This window comes from Eschscholzia californica, unplaced genomic scaffold (assembly GCF_041429995.1).
Source record: "Eschscholzia californica isolate CP2 unplaced genomic scaffold, dmEscCali1.0.p SCAF_3, whole genome shotgun sequence".
NCBI lineage: Eukaryota > Viridiplantae > Streptophyta > Magnoliopsida > Ranunculales > Papaveraceae > Eschscholzia > Eschscholzia californica.
In genome coordinates this window covers 13,854,980-13,876,719 of record NW_028238420.1, presented here as the reverse complement: position 1 = coordinate 13,876,719, position 21,740 = coordinate 13,854,980, and the positions used below count along the sequence as shown (strand labels likewise).

The 21,740-nt window shown below is 35.3% G+C and overlaps 2 protein-coding genes across 3 annotated transcripts; one reads left to right on the top strand and one right to left on the bottom strand.

Annotated features, from left to right (window-relative positions):
* The first annotated feature begins 1,777 nt into the window (after positions 1–1,777).
* Positions 1,778–6,063, top strand: LOC147548563 (bifunctional riboflavin kinase/FMN phosphatase-like). 2 transcript variants are annotated; one of them, XM_086671087.1, is made up of 11 exons: positions 1,858–2,087; positions 2,258–2,444; positions 3,382–3,512; positions 3,643–3,712; positions 3,810–3,875; positions 4,136–4,290; positions 4,387–4,464; positions 4,578–4,708; positions 4,821–4,913; positions 5,028–5,182; positions 5,976–6,063. In XM_086671087.1, exons 1-11 carry the CDS (start codon positions 1,994–1,996, stop codon positions 5,983–5,985), a joined length of 1,170 nt encoding a protein of 389 aa, XP_086527213.1. In that variant the 5' UTR covers positions 1,858–1,993; the 3' UTR covers positions 5,986–6,063. The 2 variants fall into 2 exon arrangements, with proteins under 2 accessions (XP_086527214.1, XP_086527213.1); XM_086671088.1 differs by lacking the exon at positions 5,976–6,063 and having other exon boundaries at positions 1,778–2,087; positions 5,028–5,347.
* Positions 6,064–8,616: 2,553 nt separating this feature from the next.
* Positions 8,617–9,024, bottom strand: LOC147548562 (uncharacterized). Its single transcript, XM_086668074.1, has one exon. It carries the CDS (start codon positions 9,022–9,024, stop codon positions 8,617–8,619), a length of 408 nt encoding a protein of 135 aa, XP_086524200.1.
* Positions 9,025–21,740: the final 12,716 nt, after the last annotated feature.

Here is a 21,740-nt window from a genome sequence, read left to right as displayed (position 1 = left end):
AGAGTTCCATGGAAAGTCTTCCACGGAATTTTTTCCGTGGAAATAATAGTTCTTTCGTTTGATAGTCATTTATTATTTCGTAAAATTATGAACTCTGTTATTTGGTTGACAACTAACTTCTCCGAATATAATATTCAATTAAGAATTTTTATTTACTCCTTATGTAGTCAAAATGAATTTTTTTCTTTCATGTTACTAAAATTAAATTTTCGTCCTTTTGTTGTCTAAATTACATTTTTACCCTTATGTTTTCAAAATTATATTTTTACCCTTATGTTGTAAAATTATTTAACCTTGTGGCATTTCAATGTAAAAGCGTAGACATGCCATTTTTACAAGATAAAAGTAAGAATGTCATTCAGACCACATAAGGGTAAAAATGTCACTTTGATTTATACGAGGGTAAAAATGTCATTTTGACAACATAAGGATAAGATGTCAATTTGATATTATAAAAGGGCAAAAATGTAATTTTTAGCTATATGAAGCCAAAATGTCATTAACAATTTTGTAAACATGTCATTTGGTAAGAAGGGCAAAACTGTCATTTGCTCAATGTATAAGTAAAAGTTTATTTTGCTAAATTTTATGGATGAGTGTCATTTAGTACATATATGGAGATAAATATTAGGTTTCAAGTATCCGAATATATTAAAATATTTTTATTTTGAATTTTGACTTTCCATAGAAACTAATTCCTAGGGTGGAGCAAGGAATTAAAAGTGGGTTATTTCATGAAAATGGATTCCATAGGGAATTAAAGCCATGAAATTATACTTCGTACCAAACGGTGGAAATACCTAATTCCATGAAAATTCTTTTATTTACATGGAAATAGGAGTTATCAAACACACCCTAACATATAAATATAGATGGAGGGACTATTATTAAATGTTTGTTAGATTTATACCTATATTGAATACTAGTTTGACTCTAATAAAACTCTTTTTCATTCTCTGACAGCTAAAAGGGCCTCCCCTTTTAAACAACCCAGTACATGAATGAGATAGGGTTATTCCCAAATGGCCCCCAACTTTGTGACCAGCTTCCTGCCTGGCCCCCTACTTTAGCAATAATTCTCGTATGGCTCCCTTTTTCTGTTATCTTTAACATTTCGTTACTCTCTCTCTCCTCCATCTCATTTTCTCTCTCTGCCACATCATTTGAGCACGCCACATCATCGTCTTCACCGGCAGAGTCGCCGGACGGTCAAATTTCCGGCCAGCGACCTTCAAACTTTTTTTTTCTCTCTCTCTCTAATTTTTTTTTAAAAATTCTCTCCTCTCTCTCTCTCTCTCTAAACACTCCGGCGAAGGAAAACCCTTAGCCGGAGTTCGATCTGTTCTTGAACAGACTCGATCTGACCAAGAACAGACCTTCACGATCTGTTCAAGAACAGACCTTCACGATCTGTTCAAGAACAGACCTTCAGATCGAACTCCGGCGAAGGTGTCCCTTCGCCGGAGTGTTTAGAGAGAGAGAGAGAGAGGAGAGAATTTAAAATATATATTTTTTTTATAGAGAGAGAAAAAAAAAGTTTGAAGGTCGCCTGCTAGAAATTTGGCCGGTCGGCGACCCTGCCGGTGAAGACGATGATGTAGCGTGCTCAAATGATGTGGCAAAGAGAGAAAATAAAATGGAGGAGAGAGAGTAACAGAATGTTAAAGATACCGGAAAAAGGGAGCCATACGGAAATTATTGAGAAAGTAGGGGGCCAGGCAGGAAGCTGGTCACAAAGTTGGGGGTCATTTAAGGAAATAACCCAATCATATTCCCCGGATCAAGTTCCCCAATGAAAGTGGGACTCTCTCACTTCCAATAAAAAAGGCCTAAAAAAGTGGGTCTCTCTCTCTCTATATATACAAGTGGGTCTCTGACTCTATATATTTGGAACTTGGAGTTTTGTGTCTATTAAACACCAATTTCCCTCCCCTAAGAAACTAGTCGTTCGCAACTCTCTCTCTCTCTCTCTACTCTCAAACTCTGAAATACAATGAGTTGTTGCAAGAATGGGTGTAAACCCATTGCTGATGAAACACCCATACTGGCTGTTCTCTTGGATTTAGATGGAACACTTTTGAACACAGGTAGGTACCCTTTTCTTTTTCTTATTTGTTGGGTTTTTCTTTTATTTGGTTTGCTACTAACATTTACATCTCAATGATCCCTTCTTTTTTGGTGTGTATGTGTGTGTGTGGTGGCTTATGAGATTGAATCTTATTTGAAACTTGATTGTTTTTTTTTTCAATTAAAACAGAGAAAGCTACAAAGAATATCCTGAAGGATTTTCTGAAAAGTTTTGGGAAGGTTTTGGACAGGGAGAAAGAAAATAATAGGTTGGGTATGATGCATAAGGAATCAACTACCTCCATTGTTAAGGACTATGATCTCCCTATGAGTCCTGAACAGTTTTCTAAACAAATCATGCCCTTCTATTTTCAGAGGCAAGTCCCCCCTCCCTCTCTCTCTCTATACATATATATGTCTACAAGGAAATAAATGTCAAAATTTCAATTTTCATGTCTACCGAAATTTCCACGGAAACCGAAACTTACTTCAATTCTTTTTTGTATGTAATAATGTTTTTTCTCTCTTCTAGGTAGCAATATTTATATGAACATTTTTCTAGAAGTACATTTATTCTACTATTAACTAATGATAGATACCATCTCATAAAAAAAAAAACGATAAAAACCCTTATTCCTTAGCACTCCCTCTCATAGTTTAACTAAATCTTGTAATTACCTACTCAACTAGTAATTTTCATTGATTTTTACAAAACAATTGGGTTTAATATATATTTATATTCAAGAACTGGGTATGCCAAATTTAGATTACATTTTTTTTTTTGAGAAATCGACTACGATCTACGTTAGCTGTTACAAGGCATTGATACATCATGAAGATGTGATAAACACGATACCCGCCTAAGTTAAACCATTAATGAAAGAGGTCTAAATCCCAACAACATGAAAGAGGCCTAAAGTCCGACAAATTTATTACGTTATTTATACCTCTAATAACCCAAGTTCAATTCCACCTCCTTTGGGAATCAAACATGGATCTCCAGAGTTTTTAGAGTTTATGTCAACACTTTCAACCGCTTCGGCAAGCAAGTGCTGACGCCAAATTTAGATTACTAGGTCAACAAAATACCCAATATGTACGTGAAATCTTGTTCGTGGTTCGCAAAACAGGGTAGCGTATCTGGCTAAATATATGTTTTATTTGTTGTTCACCCCTAATTGCCTTTTTTAGTGTTTCCTTTCAACATTGATATTTAAACATGTCATTTGCTTTTCTCTTTATCTAATACTACTGGTTTACATTTACGATTCCGCACCAAATTTTCAGAAGTCTCTTTTGATTTAAATTTTCTAGATGGCCATTGGCGAAACCCCTTCCCGGAGTTAATCGCTTAATCAAACATCTGCATAAGCATGGGATTCCATCTGCAGTTGCTTCAAACTCTAGAACAGAAAGTATAGAGAATAAAGTTTCTCACCAAAAAGGTCTTGTTTCCCTTAACATATTGAATTACTTGTTCCAATCCATTCTCTTCACATATATTTCGCACCTACTAATAAGTCTAAAAAAGTATACAAAGTTGGGTTTGTCTCAGTTTTGGGTTTCTTAATATAGGATGGAAGGAATCATTTTCGGCAATTCTTGGAAGTGATCAGGTTAATGCTGGGAAACCTGCTCCTGATATGTAAGAAACAAAGCTCAAATTAACTTAAGACTTTAAACAATAACCTAATAGTTTATTTCTTTCATCATAATTCTTTACTGTTTCCTGTTTTGATTAGATTTCTAGAGGCAGCAAAAAGAATAGGTGTAGATGCAGCAAACTGTCTGGTGATTGAAGATTCCTTGTAAGTCGAACCAATACATAACTAGTTCCAAATAGATAACTGGGAAATGGATATCGATCCCAATTAGCTCAAGCATTTACTTTTCCATCGTACTGAGTCGGAAGTTATTGTACAATCCAACTCAAAACCAACTGGTAATGAGTGCATGAGACGCCCGAGATATCCTACTCCTGGGTCACGACCTTCTCTTTGTCTAATTGTCTATGTTGAACTATTCTCATGGTTGTTAATTGTTCTAATGTGAAAAATATATGAGCCAGGGTTGGTGTTATGGCTGGCAAGGCTGCTGGAATGAAAGTAGTGGCAGTTCCATCTCTTCCGTCTCAAGCTGACCGATATACCATAGCAGACTCTGTGCTCCATTCACTTTTAGAGTTTCGTCCTGAATCTTGGGGTCTTCCTCCATTCGAAGATTGTACTTATCTTATCCCATTTCTCATGCATATCCTGTTTTAAGATTCTCCATCTCCTCCTCCCTGGGTGCTCTAATTACTGGTTCTAATGATTGCAGGGGTGGGAAATGCATTACTAATTGAACCCTTGTATGTGAAAGGCCTAATTCAGAACGGGTTTCTTCATGAAGCTATAGGTATGTTGGATAACCTCATTTAGTTTATATTTTAAGCGATTTATACTAAACTTCTAACATATTCCGACTTACTATTTCGCCTTTTCTACCTTATTATTTACGAGGAAAAATAGAAGACGGTCCAAATGCTCTTCCTGATCAAGTTTCAGGAGTGTACTTTGGTTGGGCTAGACTGAGCACAAACGAGATTGTCAAGGTCGTTATGAACACTGGCTGGGACCATCAGTCAACAACGAGAATAATTGTGAATAGCTAACCTTGAACTACTAAGCATTACTTTAAGCTATTCTGTTTTCATTTTAAACATTACGTCTTTTATTTGAGAGAGCTTATATTTATCAATTTGAACGATGCAGCGACCACATCTAATTGGTGAATCGAGTAACTTCTTATGCGGACAACAACTGCAACTTATGCTCGTTGGATTTATACGTCAATCGGATAACAAGGTATTACTTTAGAATCTTGACAAACAAAAGAGATAATGGTAAAGGAGGATAGTTCATCTTGTGCAAAATTTCTACTTGCTAGTGTCTGTTTTTAATTACATTGCTTATGAACAGGTAAACACATCCATGGATTATGAGATACTTGAAGAAGATATATTAACTGCAAATGAAGCTTTGGATCTTCCATCTTTTCTTGTTCATAAAAACAACCTTCTCTTGTTAGAAGAATCATTCATGGAGGGAACTGCAGTTTTGAATGGAAAAGAAGAGTGAGTAACGATTATTACTCATCGGTGTTCTGACTTCTGAACAAGTTGATATTTTGACCAGCACACTAGTGTTGGGAATGAACAAGAACACTGTTAGATCTTTTATTGGATGTTGTTAGTACTTTTAATTCGACAATGATTAGAAGAATCTGATTTTGAGTTTTACTTGCTCTGAAATGGGAAGTTTTAAAGGCGCCTCCTAATACATTTATAGGGAACTCTCCGTTATTGGTGCCCCCATGTTTCAAAGACTGGTTAAAAGCGCCATCTCTCAACAGAGGCACTCCCACACTTTTTTTCAACTTAAAAATCCGTAGGCTCAAACTGATTTGACTACAAAATCGATTAAATTCCACCGATTTTTAACGATCGAGAACTAATGAAAACAACTCAAGTTGGTGGATTTAGGCCGACTTTAGCTACAAATTTCGTCTCAAGTCCACTGAATTCAACTCCAATTTCAGTTCTAGCACATTGGTGTTGAATTTAGTAAACCCTGAGCCGAGTTTTGTAACAAATTCTGTCTGAGTCTACCTATTTTAACTTCAAATATTGGAGCTGAATTTGGTGAAACGTGAGCATAAAAAAATTCGGTCTGAGGCCACTGATTTTGGGGGCATCTATAACCAAATCCAGTCAAACTAGATTTACCAAGTCAAAGGGGGTGTTAGGGCATGTCAATAACACTTACAAGAGGAGCCTTTAAAACTTCAATTCGAAATTACTAGTTACTAATTCTATCAAAGAAATCTGGTAAGCTATGTTTGATGAAAATTTGAATATATTGTACCAGTTTTCACTAGGGGTGAGCAACAGTCGGCCAAACCGACCAGACTGAACTCGGACGAACCGAATCGAATGGTTTTTAGGTCAAACTGGACAATGTTCGGCTCGACTCGATTGAGGAAACAATAAACCGGTCTTTGTTTGGTTTGACTTCGACTCTGGTTCTGAAAAATCGCCTAAACTGAACCGATCGAACAATACACAAATATGTATAATTTATGTATATATGCATTATATCATAGTATAAATTAATTATCATTACCTAGTATAGATCTTAAACTAAGAATTAAATTTTGTAGGTATCCAAATCTGTAATAGATTAAAGAGTGAAAATTGAATTTTAACTTTCATTCTTCTTGCTTAAGTTCATTTTTTCTCATGTTTGATTTGATTAATTGAATTCGGTAGGACTAACCAACCGAACTTAGTCGAGTCAAACCAAACCGGATGGAAAGAAGTCGGATCACGATTTGATCGGCTCAACTTCGGCCGATGATTTAGCTAAACCACCATTGATTGGGTTGGCCTCAGCATGACCCTAAATGGTCGATATCCGACCGTTGCTCACCTCTAGTTTACACGCAGAAGAGTTTTTTTTTTCGGGAAAGATGAATTCTTAATCTTGGCGTCTTTACCCTCTGAGTTTATATCTACGTTTCAATATTTAATATGCAGGACACTACACAAGTACAAGTACATAACATCTTTTATCCTGTACAATAAACGAATATCTATTAAGATTTTAGGTGTAAATTGTGTTGTCTTTCTTTGCTCTCATTTTGGTTTGGAGTTCACTCCTACGATTTTCGTTGTTCTTTTCTAGTTAGAAATTGGGTATCTAAGAGCGTCTCCAATGCAAGAGACTAAAAAACACATTAAAAATTGTAGGTGCCAAGTGCGAAAGGTGGAACCCTAAATGATCTATTTCCTGCATGTTTATTTAGAGATACTCTATAAGAAAACCTTCCCCAGCGCAACACTCGAAAGAAACTCTAAAACTTATATTTTGACCATAAAATTAATTGATTTGCTTAAGGATTTCTAAAATAAATCTTGACACACCAGTTTAGAGATTCATATTAAGTTTCGCATGGGAAATTGTTCTTAGGGTTAATTCCGTTTTGACCCCCGATTTGTGACCAACTCGCCGTTTTGGCCCCCAATTGTGTCCGGCAGTTCGTTTTGGCCCCAAAAAATTCTTAAATGGCCCCAAATTTTTTTCAACCTCCCAATTCTACCCCCATGGCATTTCTGTAATTTTTTTTCTTTTCCTGTGTCCACCTCATCTAACAATTACCACATCACTCTGTCCACCTCACCCTTCTTCTCCGGCGAAAGGTTGCCGGCCGGAATAAAAAATTCTGGCCTGGGCACCTTTACCAAAAAAATAAAATAAAAATTCTTTCTTTCTCTATTTTCTTCTTCCATTCTCTCTCTTCTTCTTCCTTTCTCTCTCCTCTTCCTTCTTTCTCTCTCTTTTTTTTCCCTCAATCTCTCTCTCTAAGCTCCCCTTCGCCGGCAGAAATTCCGGCGAAGGGGACAAGGATTTCCAGATCGAAAACCCTTCGTCCATGAGGGTTTCCGGTCTGGAAGCCTTACGTCTTCACAAAGGGCCTCCCGATCTGGAAGCCCTTCGTGAAGACAAACGGTTTCCTGACCGGAAACCCTCATGGGCGAAAGGTTTCCGATCTGGAAACCCTTGTCCCCTTCGCCGAAATTTCTGCCGGTGAAAAGGAGCTTAGAGAAAAAGAGAGATTGAGGGAAAAAAGAGAGAGAAAGGAGGAAGAGGAGAGAGAAAGGAAAAAGAATAGAGAGAAAGAAAGAATATTTTTTTGGTAAAGGTGGTCGGCCGGAATTTTTTATTCCGGTCGGCAACCTTTCGCCGGAGAAGAAGGGTGAGGTGGACAGAGTGATGTGGTAATTGTTAGATGAGGTGGACAAAGAAAAAGGAAAAAAAATAATTACAGAAATTTCATGGGGGTAGAATTGGGAGGTTGAAAAAAATTTAGGGCCATTTAGAAATTTTTTGGGGCCAAAACGAACTGCCGGACACAATTGGGGGCCAAAACGGCGAGGTGGTCACAAATCGGGGGCCAAAACGGAATTAACCCTTGTTTTTAACGACAAACTTCAAGAAATCCTATGTGGCACTTTAAGATTTAGAGTTTGAGTGTTGCATTGGAGATGCTCTAATATAGTTATCACAACGAAAATGTTCCTCGAACCCATGCCTAAGTTTTTTTGGGTGAATTAGACAACGAAAAATGCTACTAACCACTTTGACAACAATGGGTTGGCGGTGACTTGCAACATGGTAAGTACCTTTGTTTATCTTCTCTTCCATAACCTATGGTGATGGAGTTTTATATAAACAGGAAATGTTTGAGCTGATAGATGAGCTCACGACCGCAATACACAATAGTGTAAATTGTTGTTAAGTTTCCATATCTTATTCCTCTCATAAAAAGCAATATGTAGAGATACAATATGAAGTAGTTTATTAGTTAATATTAGGAAACTAATCCGCTAACTCAGAAATAAAAGGAAATAAAATCTTAAAACAATTCAATACTAATTAAAATGTACGAGTCACTTATTTTGAATTAACTACCCAAAGACTAGTTTAAATTGTGACTCGGCTAACTAATTCAGCACCCTGACAACTTCCTCCCTAATGAATTGCGCTTGTCCTCAAGAGGAAAATAAGGGAATTGAACCTGGATAGACTCCAATAGCTCCAATTTTGCATCAGCTAGAGACAAGTCTTGCCAATGAATTAAAACTTCCTTTTTCTTCTTGCGAACTAGCTGCACCAGAATAGCTTGTGGATGAGCTAATAACTTATCTGAATCCAAATGAACTATAGGAAGTTTAGTTTGAATTGTAACTTGGTCTCCGTCCCTCTTCTTTGGCAAAGAGACATGAAAAACTAGGTGCACCTTTGAATGAGATGGTGATTCGAGTTTGTATGCAACAATACTGATACGAGCCAAAACCATAAATAGACCATAATATTTTGGTGATAATTTGATATTTCTACGTATCACCAGTGACATTTTTTTTGGTAAGGTTGTAGTTATAAATATACTTAATCTCCCACCAAAAATTCTACTTCTTTATGATTGGCACATGTTTCATACGCTTTTGGGTTTAATCATGTTTTCTCGTAAATCCTTAAGAATCTGGTCACGGTCTTGTAGTTCATTACCCACAAACTCCACTTTTGATGTATCAGGAACATAGGTCAATAAAGTTGAAGAAGATCTACCATATCGCTTCAAGGAACGAACCAAAATTTTTGTTGGGCGGGGGTTGAATCTATTCTAGTCATAAATTAATTTGAGAAATTTTTATAGCAATTCCTTTTATAATTACCACCTAAAATATCGAGATTTTTTAATGTATCAAAATGGAACCCTTTTCTCATTCCGATCTCAAAAATCATTTATGATGAATTATGTGCTAAACTTTTGAGTAATTTCTTTTTCAATGTACAAAATCAAAGAATCTGAACAAAAATTGTCATCCATCTTGTTGCGTAGCCTTGTTTTAACTATGCGCATATATGAGAAAGATTGTTCTACTATTGCAGTGGAAACAAGAAGAGTTTGTACAAGCCTAATTAGTCGATAGACAAAGGGGTACCTTATTGATTTTCTTATCTTCACCAACCATAGGCACAAATGGGAGAGCGTTGTCAAATATTTTAAGTTTGTACATTGAACTGCATTACGTTCATAATGTTGTAGTTGTGTTCTCAAATCCATCTTCTCATGATATGTGAAATCTCGTGGATAAAACTATCTGCCATGTTACATATATCATAAATCTTGAAAGAATTTAACTCTTGCAATTGACAATCTAATGAAGCCTAAAAATATCTACGCTGTAAAATCATTCATTTCTCAGGGTTCCTAGTATATAGTGAGCTTTAACCTTTCCTTCCAACGTATCGAATGTTCATATCTAGATAATATATGTTTCGCGCCTCATAAAATGAATTTACCTTTGCAAGTAAAATATCGCATCTGACATCTCTCAAATTTTACGTTAATACTTTGGTGGAAGAAAAAAGTTGCATAGCATTCACAATACCTTGATATTTGTATTGCAAAGATTGACAAAGTAAATCAGTAATCTCCATAATTTCTCTCATTAGATGCAATATAAAGACAAATTCAAACGTGGTCATACTTTAAGCAACCTCTGCTATAGACCTTTTAGAAAAACTATTTTCATCATCTATAATACCCAATAAAACGACATATGTTACGCTAAACGTTTTTATCAAGCTTGAAACTGATTTCAAATGTGAACTCCACCTAGTATCTCAGCTCTGTTGTAAAGTAAAAATTTGGTTTAATCTTTTTCCTGTCGCAAGCTCATTAATCGAGATCAAATGTTCAATTTCAGCAGCTTGAGCATTTTTCAATTCATCACTTCTTTCACAAGAAGCACCAACAATACGGACAATAGAAAACAATTCTGTAAAAAATTATTCAACTGGTATAACTTCTTTTGAAGTTGTAACTAATGCTAGTGGCAAACAATGTGCTAGACAATGAACATAATAATCAAACAGATATCTTTCAAAATCAAAGCTTGTAACTCATTCCACTCACCTCGCATATACTTGGACCTTCATATCCTTGCCCTCGAATATTTTGGATATCAAGATTGTGATGCGATAATACCGAATATATTTATTTTTTCAATGTCAATGCCTTGTTATTGATACATGAACAAGGCCAAAAAAACATTCTACAACAAAATCACCTTTGTTCACAAATCTTAAATCTATAAATAGTTACTCCTTTTTGTATCTATGACAAGATTCATCAACTTTAATTGATTCTCCAATTTCATATCAAATAGATCGCTTAACTTTACTTGCAAAAGTGTGTAATTTTTTTTATCAATGGTAAGGTGTAAGAAGCATTTTCAATTCTTAATCAACCACAACTTCAGAGACTTTATCATTATATTCAACTAGCTAATATCTCTACCATATCAAGAAAATTGTCACGATTCAGTGATCATTGACTTTCATCGTCGCGTCTAAAAGCAAAACCTTGAACCGCTAGCTATCAGATTGCATCAATTGATGTTCTGAGCCTTAACCGGTTTTCATCGATTTGTTGAGAAGAAAAAATTTTGAGTAACTTGTTGTATGTGTTGAGAATGATTCATTAAGTTGTCTAAAGTAAAGGGTAAAATCGTAAAAGTGAGACTTCAATCAAAGATTTATATCCAAGATACAAATAAAAAAAAAACTTCTCATTTATTTCAAGATATGGATAAGCTAGAATTAGGGTTGTTTCTATATTTAGTTTATTTGTTTCATCCATTGTAATTCTCTTCTATTATAAATAAACATGGAGGTAAATGGTTTCCCTGACTCAAAACCTAAGTCTTTTATGGTTTCAGAGCTACAAAACCCTAAAGAGTACAGTTTCAATCCTATTTTGCTTCCGCTTAACTGCCAACGGTAGCCACTTCCATGGCTATTGTCTGTCAGAACTATAGTTAATTTTCTTTTTCTCCTTTATTTTCTTCTCTAATTTTTTTTAATTCGCTTAGTTCACACTTCTCAATAAATTTAGCTAAGGTTTACCGTTGATGTTTTTTTGATGTTTTTTTTATAATAATTTTCAATGATTGAGATCATTCTAGTTACCAATATTATAGTATTCGGTTGTATATTTTAAAGGTTTTTGTTATCAAAAAAGAAATTGCGTCCACGATGGCAATTCTATTATGTCTTGGCGTATATAAAAATGATGGACAAATTATTTATAACGGGAAGGGGATCCATGGATGTTTCGAGAGTTAATTGGTGTTTAAGTAAGTTCAGAGTTAATTCATTTTTGGTGCACGCTCGATATCCATATAAGACAGTTTTCGTCGAACGCTAATATCGACCGTCATTGTTTTTATTGTTTGGAGTGCAAAGTAGCTGCCTCTTCATAGGTGTTTCTGCTAGGTTTGTCTTCATAAGGCAGGCGTCTCGTGTTGTTGCCATGAGCCTCTGAACCCAGAGTGTTTTTGCTCACTAAGTGAAACCTTTTTCGTTGTTATTATGTCATGTTTGTTCGTTATTACTTTCGTAATATTTCTATCGATCTACACAAAAAATAAAAAGCTTGTTCATTAACCAGTTCCATGATTGTCTTAATGAAGAATGTGTGAAAGAATCGTCTTATCAAGTTATTTCCCAAAGTGAACATTCGGTTTGATCCTCGTTCAATTTGCAGAATAAGGGTAAAAGTGAGACTTAAATCAAAGATTCCTGCCCAAGATACAAATCAAGTGAAATCTTCTCATATATTTCCAAGATACAGATAAACTAGAATTAGGGTTGTTTCTATATTTACTTTATTTGTTTCTACCAATTGTAATTCTCTGTTATTATAACAAACATGGAGATATATGACTTTTCTCACCCAAAACCTAAATCTTTCATAAAGATCGCATAAAAACTTTATCACAAGAAAGTGTAGACATGATTAAAAAATGCACAGTTTTGTCGGTCTCTTACTTTTTCCCAATTTTTAAATCCATCAATAGTGAAAGTGTTTTGTCTAGAACTCCCAGATGACTTGTTAAATAGATAAAATAGTAGAAAAACGGCTTCATCTTTTGAAGGAGACTATTCAAACCATAACGGAAACAATTTAAACCATGTACGTTGTAATTAAGCTACTTCGATGAGCGACATATCCAGGTTTTGGGTAGATTGAGAGTAAAGGTTGGTTTTGGTTGATGTGCCCAAAAAGGGTATACCGCAAGTATACGGGCGTCAAATAATAAACCCTGTATGACTGGGGTCGATCCACAGGGATAGGCAGATATCGAGAGAGTCTAGCCCACCGGTCTAAGTGTCACTGTTTATCTTAGACTAAAACAGAAAGATAACAGTAGGGGTTTTTGATTGTTTTATAGGAAATAAAGAAACAAACAAAACTAACTAAACTATCTATGTTAGAGGTGAGAGAAATTCGGGAGACAAGTTACAAGAAGAGTCGGGTAGCAGTCGAGTGAGAGGGATACTATGGTCCACAATATTGATAGCGACAAATACTAATTATCTATTAGCATGAAAAGTTAGTTAACTTCACCCACATACATTGACAATCATAAGCATAATTTGTCAAAATAAGTATAACCGATTAAAAGTTACTAAGTATCGACTATCAAACTAAGCACACACTATCAAATGAGTTGACAATGAAAAATATGACATTACTAAGTATAATGCGTCAAACTAAGTATAACTGATCAAAACTTACTAAGCATCGACTATCAAACTAAGTGCGCACTATCCAATTATGTGTCAATAAACGATTAAGAACATGGTTTCTAACTTATAAAATTAGACGAAGTCAATTAAATTAACATGTAAACAAATCATAAGTCATTCATCACATCAAATCATGCTTCAGAAGTATCCAAGTACAAGAGTTAGTTAGACATGACGAAACAAGCAATAAACAGGAAGAAGATAAAGAAAACCACGAGTTAAGGTGAAAATCTCCCTTTTCCGATGAGGCAAGACTCTAGGATCATAAGATAACATAAGTGTTAAGGTGCAACCATTTTTCAAACCAGTCTGGCGGTCTAAGGTGTATAGGCGTTGAGCCCCGTGGATCCGAAACATAAAAAACTTATTTTTAAATTGAGTGATTAGGGGCAGCAAATCCTTGAACCCCGAGGGCCAACCTAAACGGGAATTTTTGCCACAGATGAGTGGAGTACATCAGTTGCCAAGACCCTCATGACTCGTGTCAACCCACTTCACCAATCGCAAACAACATTCAAAAATCTTCGAGTTGCTCAAAACATTGATTTCACAAATAGTTCGAACCTATTAGTTTGTAAGTCATTTTGTAAATAAACTTCATCACAAAATCACATCATCAATAAATATAATCAACAATGTAAAATTCATTGAAATCGAAGGTTAAAAACATGCATTGCCAACACGAAGACTAAATTGGTAAGGATTTTTTGACTTTACTCCCTGAACATTAATTGGTAAGTGAGTTTACCAGTGGTGTGGCTGAGATTTTAGAGGCCCGAAGCGAAGTTTTAACCGGGGCCCTAAAATATTATCATGACAAAAAAATACATTGAACAAAAGTATTAATGCATGCAATGATTACATAATAATAGTATGAACATAAGTTCTTTCAACAAAATAAAATAAAATAAGAATGTAACTATGATCTGGAAAATCCAATTCAACACGTAAAACCTATATTTTTTTCATAAAGAATTACTAAGATGACAAAGAAAAAATATGGGCACCTAGAAAAGAATATATACAACCCTATTGTATTTTAATAGCTAAGAGAGAGAGAAAAAACAAAAAGAAAAGAGAAATGATTAGAAGATCAAGGAAAAGTAGAGACAAAAATAAAGAGAGAAAGAGAGATGAAAAACATACACAAAGAGAAATAATAATACATAGGAGCAAAGAAAGGAAGAGATTAGAGAGGCCTTTATAATATCTATAACATAAAAGCATGGGCCTATGCTAAAAAAACAGAACATGGGCCTATTGGGTTGGACGCCCTTAGTATTTATCTTTTCAAAAAACATATGGAGAATAGGGTTGAACATCGGTTGGATAACCGATTTTTTAGCCCTATCTATAATCCGAACCGCACTTCTCGGTTATTTAAAAACGGAAGCCGAGCCAAATGGTCGGTTGATCGGTTCGGTTATCCAACCGAACCCTACATGAACGGTTTGGTTTGGTTGGATAACCGAACCACCTCCTGCACTTTTTTGTATATAAAATTTTTATTTCCGACTTATAAACCTGCAGCAATAATACACTTGGAACGTACTGAAATTTAGTTTTAATCACAAACCATTACGTTTCGGATTTAACATAAGTTCAACATTCGAGGAAGATAAAGAAAATGATAAACATAGAGGCGAATCAACAAAAAAATTCAAAACATAGATTTTTCAATTCTTCCGTCTTTTCCTTCCTCGTGCTAAGAACATTCCTTCCATTCTCCACGTGAGTTACTTCCTCTTCCACATTCATTAAGCTACAATATAAACAAACACAAAAGACATTATATTGCAATTCAAATATGACAAGTGCATATTAAAACACAAATACAAAAATAAACGACGAGATTCCAATATAAATATGACTAAGTGCCAAAAAAAGACAAATTTGTAAAATAAATGAGAAGATTATGAAGTTGCCTGATTATATTGACATCAATTCATAGCTCATCATCTAAATCAAGATCATCCATATTACCCAAGATACCTGCAACCCAAATAATATCAACGATTTAGAGATTAATAGGACTAAAACTTAAAAGAAAGACAAATTTGTAAAATAAAGAAAGACGATTTAGAGAACAATAGAAGTTTCTTCTTAGACGATCTTAACGAGTTCGTCAACGTCAATTACCTGATTGATATGAGTGATATAATATAAGTTTATACATACATGATACATGGAGTAAGTTCTTATCCTAAATTTTCCATCTCAATGCTATAGTGTTTGAGAATCTTATTCGGCTATCTCATATCAGCTCATTTTGGTCGCTCCAAGCTACTTTCCAAGCAAAGTAAAGTGCAACCTAACCTGCTGAGTACTCCAATTTTGGAAGAATTTGAGAAGCTAAATCCTAAGGACATAAAAGACTTCAAAGGACAGAATATCATAAATGAAAATCTAACTAAACCCATTGGAATCATCGAATTAAGACCAAACAAAATTTGAATGTCGTATCAAGAGAATAGTACTTCTTCATCTAATTGTTCATGTGTATTGTTTAAGATATCAACAATAGGCTTAGGCGACTCGTCCTTAAAAATAAGCCCGAGACAATCGATTAAGCAAATTATTTCTTCATATCTTGTCAAAACAAAAGAAGTAATCAAATCATTTATAATAGATCTAAATTTGTCAATATAAAAAAAAATATTAAATCAAACCTAGATCTAGTAATCAATATAATCACCTCAAGTTCTCAACAACAAATTTATAACATAAAGAATACATAATCAAACCCTTGGAAGTATAAACTAAATAGAATCAAGTGTAAGGATTTAAACCCTTATACTAGTGTTTATAGCGGAAATAAGACATCTAATGTCTACACTAGTATCCCCAGGATCACATGCAAAACTAGTAATTAAACTAATGGAGATAGTAGATTACCTTAATCGCTTTTCCCTCGAACTAGTTGAATTGATTGAAGAAGACCAAGAGCTTCAAGTGTAGCTCCTCTACTTGGGACACGAGCAATCAATTTGATCTCCCACCTTGTTGTATAGCTAGCACACCAATGGTGGTTGGAAAGAAGAACACCTTCTTCTTTGACTAGATTGATAGTAATGGGAATTAGTTCACTTTCTCCTCTCTACTTGATGTGGTAGAGTAAGAAAGCTTAGAGAGAAATTCCACACCTTATTCTCTGCCCTAAGAGTGTTTATATAGAACCCTAATAAGAATCCACCTCCTTTTAGGTTTCCCAAAACACCCTTTAGAATAAGATTTAGGGAAAATAGTCGAAAATAGCAACTATTGGTATTTTCTCAATTCCCTAAGGAGATGACGTCAAAACCCAGCCAAAATCGGCAGATTTAATTTTCATAACATAAGAAAACGTCCCTCCAAAAATCAGCCCAATCCGAGCCCTAGAAGTGCCCGAATCGGCTAAGGCCCAAAAACCCTGTTTTTGGCCTTTTTGTACTATCTTTGCCTAATTCCTTTTTAGGCCTATGAGATATGTTTATGGGACACTCCCATGATTATATCTCACTCCCACTAGTCATATCCTAGATCAATTTGACACTCTTATGTGTAACCCGTTGTAGGATCCGATCGAAGTTAGCCGCGAATTTCTTCGTAATTCGACGATCGTAGTTGGTCTCTAGCTACAACTCTACGATCCCTAAATCAATCGGACTTGATGATCTTCCACATCAATTGTCCTATCCGACAAATTGTTCGCATTGTCACCTTGGTCGAAGGACATCTCCTTCAACTCCTTCATCAAGAACACCAAAACCTAAACAAAAAAATAAACAAAAGTAAGGGGTAAATCTAGAGAGAGAGATAGAGAGAGTTGTCTTACCTCCTGATTTTGTAGAGAGATAGAGGTTTAATCATCTGAAATTAAAGAAAAACAAACCCTAATAAACACTTAAATGAAACTAAAGAACTTCTAAATAGAAAAACATACCCTAATAATCACCATGGAGATGGAGTTCATTATCTTAGCTTGAGAGAGTACTACTGTACTAGAGTAATAGAGTATGGCTATTTCGAATGGAAGAGAGATCATCGAGATTCGAGAGGGCGAGAGAAAATTTGGGAGGGTAGTTTACTTAGGGTTTGTTTTTTTTATTACTCTATTTCTTTATTTGTTTGATGTGTGAAACCCGGTTCGGTTGTATTGGTTATCCGGAACCCTCATCCATACATCGATCCGAAGCCCTCGGTTTTGTGAATTAAATACCCGAGCCAATCCAGACCCCCTTTGGATCGGTATCCGAACCGACCAAAACCGTTTGGATTGGTCGGTTCAGATACTGAATGTTCACCTCTAATGGAAAACATGAATGATCTTAATAACATGGGAGGAACTCGAACCCGAGACCTCTTATGCACATGAGCGGGTTCCAAACCAGTTAAGCTACCCAACGTTCTTGTTTTTTTTCTACGACTTATTTGTAAATAGAGAACAACTTAACATGAGCAAAATGGGGCCCTCGTATGGAGGGGGGCCGGTGTGACGGCACCAGTTGCACCCCCTCTCTCACGCCCCTGGAGTTTACCATCCTCTGTGATTGGTAATTGAGTTTACCCCCTTAGAATTGCTATTTTCTTATTGTTCTTTCTGCACACGGACAAAATAAGTCACCACGATCATTCTTCTTTGTTTTCACGCTCTTTCTCCATACGTCAAACATTCTCTTACTATTCTTAACAAATGTAGTAAGTCAAAGGGGGTAAAATCAATTACCGATGATCGAGGGAGTAAAATCAATTACCTATTAGTATTGAGGGGGTAAAGTGAAAAAAGCAATAGGCATTAACCCTAAATTAATCTGTCACTTAATTAATTTTGGCTCTAAAACCAGAGCCCAACCATTAATTGTTTGAAGTTTGAACAGCCCATTGCCAACCCATCAAAATTTCTCGGATTTTTCTGCATATTTGTTTTATATTTAGCTAAGTCAATAAATTATTTATTTAATGAACCTAACGTATCAAGATTGTTGATATTAGTGTAATATTTTATAGGATTTATTAGCTTCGAGATTAAGACTGATTTAGTTAAAGAAAATGTTGGAGCCATAATTAAACTTTTGGCCTAAAACCAGGCCGAAATCTAGATCCAACGTCCGAATTTCACGTTACTATCTCTTTGTCGACGAACCGCGTGAAATCAGGCCATTGGATCGGAATTTCGGCTTATTGATTTCATCCTAAAATTTGGTTGTCTACTAACATTGTTTTGTTAATCATCTCTACCCTCACCCTTATTGAACACATTTTAGTTTTTTTTAGCTTTTGGTCCAACTCATTTTATTAGTAGAAAGGTTCTTTTGGACTAACAAACTTACCACAAAATTTGGAGTATTACTAAATATATAACATTAATTTAAGGATGGATTAAGAGTAAACACTTTCAATTAACCATATAACAATCACTATATACAAAATTACTAGCAAACTGATGCAAAGAACAAACTAGGGTTCAACAAATTTCTCCAGTAGAGGTGTTGGTGCTCCGCCTCTTTGCGGGTATGACATGCCGACCGAAACCATCTCTTGAGGCAACCTGCATAGGCCACTGCTCCACCATACCTTCAAAATCGAAGTCTTTCACCTCACTAGGATAAAAAATGAACTCATCCGTCGAAAAGCCGATAGTTCCGTGACAAGATGGCTTGGTTTTCCGACGACCCGCTCCGATGGGTACATTTCTTAAGGTACCACCAGCAGTCCAATACCTTTGACAACCTTTACAAAAGTGTCTAGGTTGGTTAACGTTGTAATTGTTAAAATAACAAAACTTAGTTTCCATGCTTTTACATCTTGGACAAGGTATAGTTTTATCAGCTGGTACTCTTTTCTCTTCTGATTTATCTCTTTTTTGAACTTTCTCTTCTTCTTTTACTTGTTTGATCTCCATTAATGGAATTGTAGTACCAAAGAGCTTAAATCCCACTTTCATATCAGCCATCACAAACCCACAAAGAGAGAGAGAGAGAGAGAGAGAGAGAGAGAGAGAGAGAGAGAGAGAGAGAGAGAGAGAGAGAGAGAGAGGAGGGGTGTTAGTGTTTGAGGTTGGGAGGAAAGAGACCATAAAAAGTGATATATATCTAAGTGAGAGAGAAGAGATGAGAACCCATGTATTAGTTGCATGGTGAGGACCAACCTAGCTTGCTATTGGGTCAATAAAATAATGACCTAGATATGTCTATTAGCTAAAAAGATGTTATTGGGATTTTAGTCCACCTCATCTTGGAATAAGTGACTTGGCAAGAACATGTTTGTACTATCTCACAAGATGGTTGGTCCCTTAAAAAGCTAAATTTAAGAAAGGAGCATAAAGCCAGCCATATGAAGTTGTGATTTGAGAAAAATGAGATTCTTGTATTTGATATACTCTCTTTCTCATTCTCACCCAATTTTTTTTTCTCTCTTTCCCTTCCTCTTTTTTCTCTATATACTCTTTAGTCTATCTTTTATGTTACAACTGTAACGCTCCGTCTGACACTTATCTAGGTTGAATTCCAAATGCGATACATGTCCACATATAATATTTAGTAGCAAATAGTGTTAGTTCCCGAGAGTACTATTCCTAATTTATTGCTTTGATAAATTTAATGTGTAAAAATATGTTGGAAATATTTTATTATATAATCATTCTTTTTGGCATGGTGTAAAATCATAATTTGGTAATTACAAACTATTTCTTTTAGTAGAGTAGATAAGAAGAAAAAACTACTACGTCGTCAAGCCAACTTGAGTAGGATGGAAACATATGATGTTGTTTGTGATGTTCAGCGGGAGGTTTCGGTCATGGGTGGTGAACTACTCAGTCACCTATTAAAACTATGTGAACTATTTTGCTAGAACTCTAAAAGAGGCATATCTAGGGTTTTGAGATAGAGTTGAAACATTATTTAAAGTCCAAAGATTTCATGGATCAGATTCCTCCCTACTTATCTCATAAATTATTCCTGTTTTCCAATCTCCTATAAACTAAATTTGGATGAGAAATCTTATTCTACTGAAACAAGAAACATATCCATTTTTAACTATTCACACCCAACTTGTTCAGGAATCTATTTTGTTTAGGAACATATTATAAAGATTTTTGTTTAAAGAATAGTAAGATGATCTTGAGCTTAAGCGAAGTTAATATCTTTTTAGTGAAACAAAAAGAATATGATCCACGAAAAAGAAATCCTTAATAAATCGAGTCTCTAGACCACCTGATGGAGAAGATCTAAACAGAGCATAGGTGCAATGGGTATACAAATTTCCGCACACCACTATATTGAGATGGTTTGTAATGTTTTTTTTTTATAAAATATCTAGTTTCTGTTTTTTTTTTTTTAAATGAATTATATTATAACGAAACAATGACTGACAAAATGTCAACCAAGGCCAACAACTTGTAACCAATTAGTAGTGCGTATACTCCGCAATACGGAGGTCTCAGGTTCGATCTCATGGAAGTGCAAATCTAGGATTATTAGACTTAGGTATAAATAAAGTAGTTAGATGGACTTTATGTCAGTAATTTTGTTGGGCCAATAGTAATTTGACAGTTATCGTGCTTATCACATGGTATCGATGCATCAATATCTTTGTAATCCAAAAACATATACACAAGGCCCCTCGAATAGGTTACCAATCGGTTTTGAATAGATGTTCCCAAACTTAATATGATATCCCAGCTCTTATGAGATGTGATAGGCTCACCAAAAAAGAAATGTGTTATGTTGATGGGTCAAGGAAGGTCCCAAAAAAACCAAGGGATCCATAAGCCAAGTTTGTCTTGTTCTTTTGAGTTAAATACAAAGCTTCTTCTTTTTTTTTTTTTGAGAATTCGACTTCGGTCTACGTTAGTCGTTACAAGGCATAGATGCATCAGGGAGATGTAATGAGCACGATAACCGCCTAATTTAACATGAGAATGAAAGAGGCCTAAAGCCCCGACAACGAAGAGGCCTAGAGGCCGACAAATTATTACATTATTCATAGCCTAAATTACATAGGATAAATCTTGATGGCAACTGCTTCCACCGAGACTCGATTCCACGACCTCATAGTCTTAAGAGGGGTGTCCAACCGTTACACCAAATAGTGGTTATGGTGAGAAGAAATTTAAATTCCTAATGGGAAATTTAAGGTAATTTTTGAGTCTATAGACCAAAAATAGGGTCCTAATAGGAGATTTAATCCTCTATAATCCTAAAAAGGATTTGAAAACCTAAATAATAATCTTAATAGATATCCGGTCCTTTTAGTGTCATCTAGAGAGATTACACAAATCCATATAATATTTATTATATATGCAATACCTATATTAACCTTCGGTTAATATCTAATCGTGATTTTCCTTCTAAACCGTTTTAGATTTCTCTCCATATTTATCTCAACTTTCTCTCTCCAATCACGTTCTTTATGTAACTAACAACTCTCTCTCTATAATTCCGAAACCGAAATCCAGAAACTTTCCCATTACCTCTCTAAAAATGAAATCATCAT